The following is a 14,197-nucleotide window of genomic DNA, read 5'->3' as shown; positions in this document are numbered from 1 at the left end:
TGTTTTGAGTACAGTCTCCATTAGTATGTTTGGCAAACAAAATTATTCTACCTCTCTCATCTTGAACCAAGACAATGGTCTTTGCGCCACGTGCACATATACTGGCTCGCAGATCTTCCATTCCAATGTTAGGAAGACTCACATCATAAAGGGCTATAATACTGCAAAGCAAGTCTTGAATGGATATCTGCAATTTAATGGAAATACTGTTCATTAACAGTTTGTTATTTCAGAAGACATATACCAAAGGGAAGAACCAAAAGTGGTGGAACAACAGTAACAATATAATGCTTTATTCAAATAAATTCTACAGAAAAGCCATATTAAAAAAGATTAATACATACATTTTAAGGGCCATAAATTAAGTCTAATTGCTCTTCTCCATTTTTTCATTTCATACATGTTTTGGTAGGTGACAACTTAGCATGAAAGGCAGTTATTTGAGAGTTATATGCTCTTTTGCAAGATTTTAAGTTGTAACTCTCACAAATACATGTTAGAATATACACGCTTTAGATTCTTAAAACATGTTCTCAACATGTTTTGCTTTAATGCAAAATTACTTTCCTGCATCCATTCTCTCCCATTCAATTGAGGTGTCTTTATCAAACTTTTGAATTCCTTATGTAGTTTAGTCAAAGACAGCTTTTCTTGTTCAACATGAATAAAGTCCTTTATCATCATTTATTTATTTTATTTATTTATTTGTCTTTCTATACCGATGTTCAACTAGTGTTTTCACACCAGTTTACATAGTTACTAAGGAATCTATTAACATAGGTTTCTTCTTTACAATGAGACTTTGTAGTCTGAGTAGCTGTGTAACATGAGTAACTTTGTAGCAAGGGTAACTTTGGCGTTGTCTCTTAAAGCAGAAGAGAAGCCAATATAACATGTATCCTGAATTCTGTCATGGGGAAACTTAGGGCCGGATTTTAAAAGGGTTACGCACATAAGTTATGCGCGTAACCCTTTTAAAAGCCCTCTGTGCGCGCTGAGCCTATTTTGCAGAGGCTCGGCGGTGTGCGCAAGCCCCGGGACGCGCGTAAGTCCTGGGGCTTCGCAAGGGGGGCATGTCAGGGGCATGCCGGGTGGGCGGTGCAAATTTCGGGGCGGGGCGGGAGGCGTGTCAGGGCGTGATGCCAGCCCGGGGACGTGGTCGAGGCCTCCGGACCAGCCCCTGGGTCGGGTGATGGCGCGCCAGCAGCCCGCTGTCACGCGCAGAGTTACGCCTGTCCGAAGCAGGTGTAACTCTGCCGACAACGGTAGGGGGGGGGGGTTAGATAGGGCCAGGGGGGCGAACAAAAGTACGCGCGCAAGTAGGTTTATAAAATCTACCCCTTAGTGATTAGTGTATCTTTGGCATTATATGTTATGGTAGAAGGAGTGCAGACCTTATAGGTTTTGCTGTGTATGTAATAGTATAATTGAGAAGAGGGCATTGTTAATTGTGGTAGAGGTGGTGAAAAACTTGTAAATTATAACAGGGCTGTTGAGAACATTGTAGTATAGTAACCTGTGAAACAAGAGAGCTTGATTCATAGCGGGTTGACCATCATGACTCTTTCTTGCACCAGATTTTCTTTTTGTAATGAGCAAGAACAAAGGTGAATTTTAAAAGCCCTACACGTGCCAAAGCTGGGAGATATGTGCAAAAGTTGCGCCTGCTGCACAGATTTTAAAAGGCTTGGATATCTCCTGTTACACGCACAAAAATGTTTACTTAAAAAAGTGTGGCAAATGGGCATGGTCTGGGCGGGGCATGGGTGTTCCAGGATTTTTGAATGAAACCAGCACATAAATACTTATGCTCTCAATGTCTGTGCCAGGGTCCCCTTCTGTGTAACGTTACTTCTGCCATGGATGGCGTGTAAGTTGTAAAATATAAAAATTTAGGTTGGTCAGCAGAGTTTTAAGGGTTGGGGCTAACAGGCTAAAAAGGAGGCTATTTAGCTAGGGGGTTACGAAGTCTTACTCTTTACCTGGGTGAACTGGGAATGAACTGGGGAAATTGGTAATTGGTCTGTGCGTGTGTCTACTAAAATCCCCCAAATTACATGGTAGAGGTGGCATTTCTCGCACATCGGCACACCTATATAAAGTTGTGCGTATAGGTATGCGTGTATAGCCTATTTTATAACAAGTGCGCATATACACGCCTATGTTATAAAATGGCCGTGTCCATTGGCGCAAGCCAGCATACACGTGTACATGTGCACCCGATTGGCTGTTTAATAGTTACCATTCCCATGTCTTAAGAACATAAGAACATAAGAAATTGCCATGCTGGGTCAGACCAAGGGTCCATCAAGCCAAGCATCCTGTTTCCAACAGAGGCCAAACCAGGCCACAAGAACCTGGCAATGTAGGGGAAGATATCTATATCCCTCAAACCAAACTGAATGCTCAACAACTGAATAGGTAGCATTGATCCCTCTTCTGTTAATACATGTTGAATAACATTATACCTTTTCCCTTCAAATAGGAAAAATTATTGGACTGAAAGCCAGAGGAAAAATCCAGATTGTCTTAAATTGGTAGCAATGGTAAATATGTGCTTGGAATTTTCATCATATCCATTGTTTTTTTTTTGTCACGTCAACCTCAGAGGATATATTAACATACTATTTGAGTACCTGTTGGGCAGTTTGCTAGTAGATACATGGAGTACGTAATGTGGATCCAGAAGTTCTACTAAGACTTTTTCCCTTCCAAATAAATGTACTTTGAGGTATCATATAAGCAGTCTCGCACTATGCATAATAAACTAGCTAGATTATACTTTTTCATATCTGGGATACCCAGGCTTCCCCACTCCCAATCCTTTTTCAACCTTTTAAGTGCAATCCTAGTTTTTCTACTATTCTACAATAATTTCAAAACAAATTGTTCTAACTGTTGGATATCTTTTTACCTTATTGTATGTAATCTATAAGGTTTGAAGAATATACAGCCATTTTGGAAATGATACATTTTGAATAAATTTGTATGGCCAACTAGGGATATAGGCAACTTTTCCCAGGTATTTAGTTTATCTTTAGTGGCGGATAACAATGGAGAAATATTCAAATTTTATAGTTTCTCGGTCAAGTGTCATTAAACTCAAATATTTGAATTATCCAGACATCAAATTTAAAAGGTAATTTCCCCACCCAATTGTTTTGAACTGAATCAAAATATGCCAATACTTCTGACTTTTCCATATTGTTGAAAGCCCAAGAATTTTCCAAAATATTCAAAAAACCCCAAAAGTTTAGGCAGCGAGGTATCAGGACTAGTTAAGAATACTAATAGATCTGTGAATGCAGTGAATTAAAAAACTTGTGGTCCCAAATATGCTCCCCTAATATCTCTGTCCAGTTGTATTGTTTTCAATAGGGGTTCCAATATTAAAAGAAATAAGTGGTGTTAAAGTACACCCCTGTCTTATGCTCCTGCCAATGTTGAAATGCCCAAGTAGTTACCATCGCTGTAATCAATGCCTGTGGATTATTATACAATAATTTTATCACTTTTTCAAATAGGACTACCAATTTCATCTGCTCCAATAACCAAAAAAGATAAGGCCATTCTACTTGATTGAATGCTTTTTCAGCATCATAATTAACCATCAGAAAAGGAGTGGCAGTTTGTTTTACATAATGTTACAGCTGGTAAGAGCATTTGAACATTAGCCAAAGTGTATCTATCCTTTACAAAACCTATTTGACTTTAGGGTTGCCAACTTTCCACTGTAAAAATTCTGAACACTTGGATGCATTAAGTAATATTTTTGCCAATGGTGTCGATCCATTTCCACACATGACTATTACTGTGTAGGGCACCACTGGGCGTGTGTGGCCTAGTATCTAGTTTATGCAATATGGCAGGGGTGGCCAACCTTTCACACATAAAAAGCCACAAAACCAGAGATATGGAGCCACCATTACTTTTACTGGGGGAGGTGGGGTGAGAATGTCTTCACACCTGAAAGAAAAGGCGAAGATTCTCTCTCCCCCCACCAGACCAAAAGACACAGATATACACACTCACCCCCTCAGACACAAAGACACAGACACACATATACACACACTCTCTCAGACACAAAGAATCTTATGCACACAGCCTCTCAGACACCAAGATTCAAACACACCCCACCTCTCAGGACACAAAGACACACACACATACTCACCCTCTCAGACACAAAGACACACACATATACTCACCCTCTCAGACATAGATTCACATACTACATACCCCCTCTCAGACACTTACACAAATACACACCCACAAAGACAAAGACTCACATAACAAAGCCTCTCAGAACAAATACTCACATACACCACACATTCAAAGATAAAAAGACTCTCTCACACACACACACACACACACACACACACACGCACACACACATTTTGCTGTTATGCTGCTGATCAAGTGCTCACTCAGTGAGTGCCCCTCTGCCCTAGCACTGCTGTATTATTTTGTAAAGTTCTTGCTTGCTGTCAGCTCTTCTACAGCCCACAGTAGCCCACTTACTTTCTCATTCCCACCCCTTCTCAGCACCCTTACTATCCAGGAGACTCTCTGTTTTCATAGATAGCATATATAACTTGCAAGATACCAGTTGGCCATGCTTCATACATACAGATACTCATTAAATTCAGAATAAAGAGACCATAACTATAAATAGAAATGTGCAAACAAAAAACTGAACTAAAACTACAAACCAGACTTGTTATACAATGAATCAATAGAAAAATAGAAATCTATTCTTCATAAAGCATCAAACAACAAAACCAAGAAATATAAAACACCATATTTATTTATTTATTTGAGGTAATAATTATTTGAGTAAAACCATACTAATAAAACTTTTAAAAAATAGTATAGTCTACTGTTGCTTGTATTTCAGTGTTCAAGAAGTCTTTAGGAGATGGTTTTATTATTGATTAATCATTCACAAGGACAGGGGAACTCTCTCCCAAGGTGGTGAAGGCTCTTCTTTACTCCCATAGCCCCTTCACAGATGTAGAACAAAACAAAAAAGCCCATTAGAAAGAGTTGTGAGAGCAAGGAAGGCTGATCCCATCCTGCACACTAAACCCATCCCCAGAGATGCCAAGGGTGGTCCATTCCAATGACTGAGAATGAAAGCTAAAGGGTGAGAATTTTCAGGAGTTGTCTGGGGTATATATCTGGACTTTCTTGGACCCTCTGTAAGCTACTCCCTGTACCATGAGAGGCTTATGGCATTTTCCCTGCAATAAGACTGTAAAAACAGTCAGACTGCTATGCTCAACAATTTGGGGAATATAGCTCTGATCTCCCTCCCAGCTCCCAGTCTCCTGCTGTCTTAGTTTCCTCTCTCTGTCTGTGTGTGGCTCCAGGCACTACTATGGTATCCTCTTTCTCTTCATATGCACTTTCCTGTGTGGCTCATGATCAGGAATGGTACAAGGTAATGGGCATCCTAGTTGAAAGTTACAGCCTTGAGCCCCTCCCCCCCCCCCCCCCCCCCATGGCCCTCTCCATGCACAATTAAAAATAATGCATTTATAACTGATTTTACATGAAAAAGGACATTCAAATTACACTCTTCTGAGATAAAAATATCACTTCAAATATTGAATTGGCACCACATTCTGTGTGTTTGTATACACTAGAGATGTGAATCGGAACCAGAATCGGATCCGATTTCAGTTCTGATTCACATCTCTATAGATGTGAATCGGAACCAGAATCGGATCCGATTTCAGTTCCGATTCACATCTCTAGTATACACAGATGTGGTACCAGCCAGAAAACCCAACAACAAAAACTAAAAAGACACTTGGAACCCAAATTAAGCCATGAGGGCTTAGCCTTCAGAAAGCCATAAGTAAACAATTTAAATTACAATATAATAAACCTCTCATAGCAAAACAACATTAACTGCCAGCACTCAAATTCAAAACCTATCAATGAAAAAGCAACACTGCACATATGACAGCAGTCCTTAAAATACCAATATATCTCCTATCAGGAAAACAGATGTTTAGGTTGTTCTTTTGTCACGTGTTGTCATCTGCGGAGAGCTTAGCAAGGCATCAAGTATGCCTGTACAAGTACACTTGACACAAACAAAATTACTTTTGGAAGGTTGATCTTGTAAAAATAGGCCTTTTTATTGGTCCAGGAAGGCCTTGTAGGTGTGTTGGTAATGTTTGCAGTTTATATCTTGTGCGATACATGCCATGATAATACTGTGGTCCGCGATACTGGCTGTGATAATTACTTTTCGGCCTGTACGCCAAGAAAAAAGATGTAGTTATTCCCCGCGAAAAAAAAGCCGCGATAAAGTGCAATAGGTATCGCACGCAGTGCTACCACCCCCTATTTAACATTAATCTCACCCACACTCTGCCCACTTTAATATTAATGTGAAATTTGAATATGCAATTTGCAATGTGCTGTTTATCGCATGCATGATAATGTGCGTGATAATGGCCTATCACAAAATGATGAATGACCCTGTTTGCTTCAAACAGGAAAGAAGGACAGCCAAAACTTCCTCCGGGATCTTGAAATCAAAGTCTTTTCCCCTTAACTGAATTTAACACCAGAATTTCTCTTTGCAGCAGGTCACTGACACCTCCTTCCTCATGGAGGGTATAGAGGACAGGTCTTCCCTAAACTGCACAGCCTCAGATACAGAGTTCCCCAAGCCCTGAGCCCAGTTGGTGTACAGGCTCTCACCAGGCTTCTACCACTTAAAATCCTGTTTTTTTAAATTTTATAATAACAAATTAAAGAGAGACATCTTGATATAAAAGTAAAAGAAAAGAAAAAACAACAAAAAATATACTATGCATCAGAAAATATTATTCATAATAACAAAGCAAATAAAAATCATTTTCCATTACATAAGTCCACCACAATAAAAGGGGAGGAATCATTAGGAGAGAATAATAATTAAAAACTTATATAAAAAGAAGAAAGAGCTGCTAGGCTCTAAAGAAAACTTCTAAATATGCAATAGGAGGGAAAACTAAAAGCACAAAATCTTGAAAAGAAAAAAAGGTTTCATACTCCAGGAGTAGATGCAGCTTCAGAAACAGGAACAATTTTTTCACTTAGAATAAAAGATAATTGTGATGGCTCAAAGAAAACATATTTTACATTTTTATAATTAATTAAACATTTGCAAGGAAATTGCTGTATGAATGAAGCACCAACCTGGATCGCTCTAGGACGTAACAGAAGAAAATGCCTTCTCATTTTCTGTGTGATCTTAGCCACATCAGGAAAGACCCTAATCCTCATCATCTCAAATAAATCATGTTTATTTTTGAAGAAGAATTTTAATACGCAGTCCCAATCAGCTTCTTGTTCAAAGTTCAAACCAAGGTAGCTGGAATAACAAAAACTCCTCCAGAATTCTCCAAGAAAGGAGTAAGATCAAAACTATCTGAAGAAATAGTAGATAAATCCATTTTGTTTCCAGTCTTAGTTTCCCTCGAAGGCAGAGGTTTATAAAACACCTTCACCAAAGATGACATAAAGTCTGGAGGAATTTTCAAAACCTCAAGCAGATATCGTTTGAACATTTCAGAAGCAGATATTTTCTCAAACCTGGAGAGATTAATCAAACGCAAATTCTTCCATTTCAACATGTTTTCATAGTTCTTCAACCTATTATGCAAAACATAAGTATCCTTCATTAACATAGACTCTTCACGTTGAATTTCATCTATGGATAATTCAGCAGCAGCAACCCTTTGAGTACAGTCAGCCATCAAAGTCTCAAAGCCAAAGATTTTATCCTAAGAAAACATAATTAATGAAACCTACCAATTCAAATCTTAAACCTGAAGAATATACCAAGAGAGAAAATCCTAAGCAGCCAAGGAGTGGACTGGATAAGGAAATCCCTCCCAACCCTGATCAGTCTTCCCAGGCAGGGTTTGCCTAGCTCCTCTGACTGGGCCTGAAAAACAACTTAAGAAAAATTCCTCACTACCTCCTAATTAATTGACTCCCAAGCTCTCTGTTGAGAGCTGCTATATAGATTATCAGGGAGATGGCCATTCCAGACCCTTCAAAGGGAGGAGCTGCATTTGAATAGTAACCTCCCCCTTACACCAACCTGTACTCTTATTATTAACTGAACTAAAGGTTCACTCAGGCCTTAATGGTAATAGACAAAGGGGTTCCGCCTGTCTACCCCCATCCACCCCCCCAACAGCAATTAGGATCCTGGCCTCCCACCCCCTGAAAGGTCTATATCTAGAAAGAGAGTCCAGGCCCCCAACCCCGCCTCCAATCCCACCCCCTCCAAACCGTTACAATTTGTAGAGGGTCCTCCATCAGGGCCGAGGCACATCCTCGTACCCAGCCCAGTTGGAAACATTTTCAAAAATCCTTTCAGACCTGATGTTGCCCCAGTCATGTCACTGGAGCAATGTGCAGGGATCAGACTTAGGCCACATGCTGAGATCTAATTCCTGGACCTTGCCCCAGTGACATGGCTGGGCAAAGTCAGTTTGGCACTATTTTGGAAAATGGCACCGAATGGGCTGTGTGTGAGGGTGCATCCCAGCCCCGATGTGGGAGATGCTACTTAAAATTAAGGTTTGGGTATGGAAGGGGGGGGGGGGGGGCTAGGGCTTAGCAACCTTTTTCTTTTTAGCTTTGGGGGGACCAGGGAGTATGACATTGTTGGACATAGGGGAGCTGGGACTAAATTTGTCTTTACCATTTGGGAGAGAAGGAGGCTGATTATTACTACTATTTGGGAGGGGAAGGGGGGCCAGTGGAGCCTACTTATTATTGCTATTGTTTGGGTGGGAAGGGGTGTGTGGGGGATGGGACTGTTGCTGTGCAACTGCATTTACTCTAATTTATAACTTTGGGGGTGTCATAGCTGCCACTCGAGACAGTCACAAGTTGAGATGGGAGTTAGGTCTGACCTCCACTCAACCTCCCCATATAGCAGCACAACTTTTTTTTTTTTTTCCTGGATCTTTAAACATGACTCAGGAGCCTCAGCACCTATGTTAGGGTCCCAGGCCTTCCACCTTGTATTTACCGCTTTTCAAAAAGATGTAGGTATTTTATTGTGGTTGACCACCTTCTTGGTCGGCTATGATAAAATATTTGCATCAGATTACTAGCAATGACCTTCTTTGCATGCATTTGCATTATTCATGCATGCAAATCACATGTAAAGAAAGTTATTATAATAGGAGAGGGAACCTGGGCAGAATGATGCAAAATACCATGCGATATCACCATGATAATGCTCTATTGCGTGATATACTCTGTTTAATGCGGCTTGATGCATCTACCAGTTAGTTCACTGTTGTTGGAATTGATTAAAAATTCAGCACTTTTCAAATAATGGTATATATAATATTGGTATAACATCTAAGAATAGATGTCTGATAAATGTGTCCCTTTGTACTGGGGCATTTGAATGGCTCGGTTCTTATTGGTAAATTTCATAAATTATTACTAGACAGAATGTGTCTTATTACCAAAAGATTGAAGATTTGGGTTATTTGTTAATTGACCTCATGTTAACAAGAAACTGGAATAAGAAGGCCTGAAGAGAGAAAAATGTAATTGTTAGCTCAAGGCTGAGAACGGTATGGGAATGCACAGCAAATGTGAGATAAGGAAGGTGCCAAGAAAGTTAAACAAGAAACAAAGTACTGAGTAAGCAGAATGTGTGATGTCTGAGAGGCACATGAAGGAAAAGTACCAGCAAACGTAGGGGATGAGCGAGGGGAGGGGTAGAAGCATATGAGAGCCATGTTTAACAGTGTATAAAAGAGTAAGGCAAATTTAAAACAATGAGCAAACGGCATGGCTTGAAAAACAGTATATGTTCTGTAATCGGCTACATTTACTCCCATAAGGAAACACAATCTGATTCCTTATCATTTCCGCTATCTTGATTTTTGTATGCATGCATGAAATGAACAAATGCTGCCAGCTCTTATAAGATCTCTAAGCTACTTAATAAACGTTATGTTTTGAAACTGAAAGTCTGTTTCATCACTGACTATCTCTGGGAAGTAAACCAGGCAGGGTAAGTCTCAAGGTTTTTAACATTTTGATAGTAGAGGATGGTTTGAACTCCCTGAGTGACACAAGCCTCAGGTAATGATGTGAACTCCCTGAAAGGTCAGGTATTGATTCTGTGAACTCCCTGAGTGACGCAGCCCTCAGGTAATGAACAAGATGTATCTTAATTAATTGGTGAGATAAAGATGCACTAGATATGTCATTGTGAAATGCACAAATACTGGCTTTTTTCTACAAGGAATATAGATCAGCAATGTTGGAAAATGTAAATGTACAAATTTATTTCTCTAAGATTTAGGGAATGTGCGTAAAGTCTTTACCAACAGAAACGAATAGGAAATCTTTCTTTTCAAAAAAGTGGAAAATTATTACAATTGCAATATTGTTATGATTTATCGTATATTAATATCTACAATGAGGTTGTGCAATTCCTCCTTTGTTTTTGCACTGTTTGTTGGGATCCGGGCTGATGAATGCACGGAAAGGAAAGGGAAAAACTGTAATTAATGTTTGTTTGGGCCAAGTAGCTGCGCTGGAAGAAGAGGCTGCGAGCTTGGTGGAATGGGGTTATCAAAGATATGTTCACAAGGTCCATATAGGTCCTGTTTCTTTTGTATAAAAGAAAAGGCTTCAAAAAATGGTAGTACTCTTATGATAGTGTTTGGATAGGTAATAACTTATTCCTATTCTATCTTATATATTACATCTAAATTTATGTTAAACTCTTGGGTTGTCCATCCTTGCAAATAAAAAGGATAAATATCAAAGGTAGACATGCATGCCCATGAATGCATGTAGATGGGCTCGCGTGTGCACAATTGCACGTATTTTGTATCATGTGTACAAATATACACATACGATATGAAATACATGCAAGTAGATCTAGCCGATTGCGCATGCACTTGTGTGTACACTTGCGCATGCTTTCTACATGACTCATGCACATGCATAAGCATGTGCATGCTTCTGCGAGGGCGGTACTTCTAGTTCATTAGGAACATGAAGAAAGAAAATGCAGCCACCAGCCAGGCAGTCCAACTTCACCACCCGGGACATTTCCGTTCCTGGTGGTGGAGTACGAGAAAGCTGTTCCTGATCCCTGGAGTAAAGAGAATCCTCTAGAGGAGTGAGCTGGCCTGGTATGTGGTGTGCCGGGCCTTTAACAGGGGGACCTTCTACCCACATGGGGTAAGTATAATGTAAGTAGTGGGGTTAGGTAAGGGGGCATGTGGGGCTCTGCCTGGTGAGAGTTTGGCATGGAGACAGCAGGGGATTCTGGGTAGTGGGGGTAGAAATGGCTGTGCATAAGGGGTAGTAGGTCAGCTCTGGGGGAGTTGGGGGTAGCTATGGTTATGCATGGAGGGGCAGAAGTGGGCTCTGATGGGTGGGGTAGGTATGGGTGTGCATGGGGGCAGTAGGGGTACTCTGGGGGGAAGGTATGGCTGACCATGGGGAGGCATGAATGGGTCCAAAATGGCAGATATTTAGCTCTAAATAGGTATGTATGGATACTATAACTGTTATACATCTATTATTAGTATGAATGTACATTTGTTGCCAATGTCATACAATGTAACAGAAAAAGTTGGCAAGATTTACAAGGAAGGATTAAAATCTATAGTCACAAGTATAAAAATGGTGTAATAAAGAGATGCTAGTTTCTCTGGGTCATGAAAACCATTCCATAGTGCTACCAATGGGACTGAAAATCTATGACTTCCTTTTAGAAAGCATAGATTAGAGCCTATCACATGGTTCTTGGTACTCCCCAAAGCTGTCTCCTCTATGGAAATGGCTTTTCCCACTAGATGCACTGCACAGCAACCTTACTAGTGAATTGGGGCATCATGGACCTTCATAAAGGCTGCCTGTTGAGGTATACATTTGGTGCTGGTGGCATCATACTACTTCTATGTATATTAATGGAGTGCAAAGATCCATGCTACTCATTTCAGACATACCATTTTGGAGATCACAGTAACAGCCACAGTGCACACTCAACTTTTGTATCCTACTTCTCCTTATAGATTGAGGATCTGAAGAGGAAGGCCCAGTGACTATGTTGGAAGAAGAGGCTGCAAGCTTGGTGGGAAGGGATTGGAAGTAAGTTCTTTATCTGGCCATCAGAGATATGTTCACAAGGTCCATAAAGTTTCTGTTTCCATCACCAGCCACACTATTGGCCTACTGCTCTGTACAAGCCTTTCTCTGCCTTGAGCTTCCATAAAAATCTCATTCACACATTTTTACATATAGAAATTTCTGTAGGTCACAGGCAACTTCTGTCATGAAGCATTCATTGGAAAGCATTCTTAGGTCCAGCTGGTAATCCTTCAGGCTATTCCCCACCACTCCAACATTTATTCCCATGGAAATTATATGGGCACTATATACAGCCTCTTGGGCCTAGATGTCTTGCTATGTAGACATCTAGGCCCATCATTTCAAACCCTGTTATAGACTCTAACTCCGAGGCCATTGCACATGTGAGGTTCCATCAAACAACATCCTGATGAAATGATTTTTCTGTATGTCAAAGGATATTTCTATGGATGAGTCACCACAAATAGAATGTGATATGACCATAGCTATACGCACTTCCTTTTCCCTACACTTCTCCCACTAGAGGAATGCCCACAATATGGCACACATGGCACACAACATGGCAACATGGCACACAATTGCTGTTCTTTTTATAGATGACATCTTGTCACTGGAAGAGGAGGAGCATGAGTAGGAACCTGACAGCGAGGACCCAGCCCCTGACCTTACCATCGCAGATGCCACCATCCCGTCCCATTTTTTTAATATTATAGTTTTTAACTAAACTGTTTTTATGTTTTCAAATTTTGCATGTTAGTATCATTTTTGTACTAGCTATCAGAGCTTATTTAATGGGGGAATGGCCAGATGTGCTGTTCCAGGACCTCTTTTCAGACTTAAGAAGCTAACTAGCAAGGGTGTTCTTCTCTAGGCCCTCGAATCTTCTTCCCTCTTTCTTCCTGCTATGGGACCAGAAGAGGAAGGGGTGATAGTGCAGGATACACTGCAGAGCATAGAACAATCACATAAAGGGGTGGATTTTACATTAGTCTGAAACTTTAGAATAGGTGAGTGCCTGCTGCCCCACTGCTTTAGCCAATTCTGGATGTGTTGCCTTCCTGCTTCTCGGGTTATAATCCCAGGCCCTGCTGCCTCTGCTGATGGTGACCACACTGCTGATGGTGAAAGAGGCAAGAAAGTGATTCAGGTGAAAGGGAAGAGAAATGAGGATGGAGGATCTGGGTCTCCAGGGCAGAGAGCAGTAGGCCTTATGATGAGAGAAAGCCCCATTCTCTCTATCAGCCTTCTTCTCTTCACCCCGTCACGTTGCATTCCCATCCCCTAACTGCCCTTCTCCTACCAGTGCTCATCAAGCATGTAGGGAATGTGAAAAATGTATAAGAGTATTCTTAAAGGTCTATTAAATACTCTCTATGCCCCATGGACTTAAGATGTAACAGAAAACAAATACTATAGTTCGGTTTCTAAAGAGATGCAATGCTTACCTGTCTTAAAACAACTGCCTAACTAATGAGCTGTACCTTGCCTAGGCGCGCCATGCTCACAAGGGCTGGCCTATTGGTAAACCCCTGCTATTCAGTTGAAGGATCACATGAGGACATCTCTTCAAAGACCATAACAAATCTATGCTCTCTAACACCTACCAGCGGCATACTGGAAGAGTAGGACATGCAGGATCATGTGCTTTTGTAGAACTCTGACACCCAAGCTCCTAGCTGAGAGCAATCAGTCATTCTACTTCAGTGGTTCTTAACCTTTTTCCCATCGTGACACACCTGACAGGCTACGCTCATATCTGTGACACACTGCTCATTACAATTCATGGCGGAAATAAAAAATAAAGGCCCAGTATTATTTTTATTGTTAAGAATGTCTGAACAGAAATTGCATAAACATCCCACACCAAAACAGCGCCAATTTCCAGCACTCAGACTTACAAGGCAAAACTGAAAATATTACACCAGGCCGTAAAACTCCGTAAAACTCCAATACTCCTATTAGGAAAACGGGCCAAGCCAGGCTGCTATAGAGTCCTACACAGAAACTACACGCCAGCAGAATACCTCACCTCAGTCACACATTC

General features: G+C 40.7%; 1 protein-coding gene across 3 annotated transcripts in view; it reads right to left on the bottom strand.

The window, feature by feature from the left end:
• The window catches only part of LOC115095247, a 392,965-nt gene that overhangs the window by 335,941 nt on the left and 42,827 nt on the right, over positions 1 to 14,197 (bottom strand). For 2 of the 3 annotated variants that reach the window (XR_003857731.1, XM_029608666.1), the window contains exon 3: positions 52 to 187. Coding sequence is in view for 2 of the 3 variants with exons in the window: in XM_029608666.1 (XP_029464526.1) it covers positions 52 to 187 (136 nt within the window). In the remaining variant the exon portion in view is untranslated. Of the gene's footprint in view, positions 1 to 51; positions 188 to 7,197; positions 7,646 to 14,197 lie in introns of those variants that run through there. The other variant, XM_029608667.1, reaches the window with a different exon arrangement.

Source organism: Rhinatrema bivittatum, chromosome 7, assembly GCF_901001135.1.
Source record: "Rhinatrema bivittatum chromosome 7, aRhiBiv1.1, whole genome shotgun sequence".
NCBI classification, from domain to species: domain Eukaryota; kingdom Metazoa; phylum Chordata; class Amphibia; order Gymnophiona; family Rhinatrematidae; genus Rhinatrema; species Rhinatrema bivittatum.
Note: the sequence above shows the minus strand (reverse complement) of the source record. Positions and strands in the feature narration are given on the sequence as shown.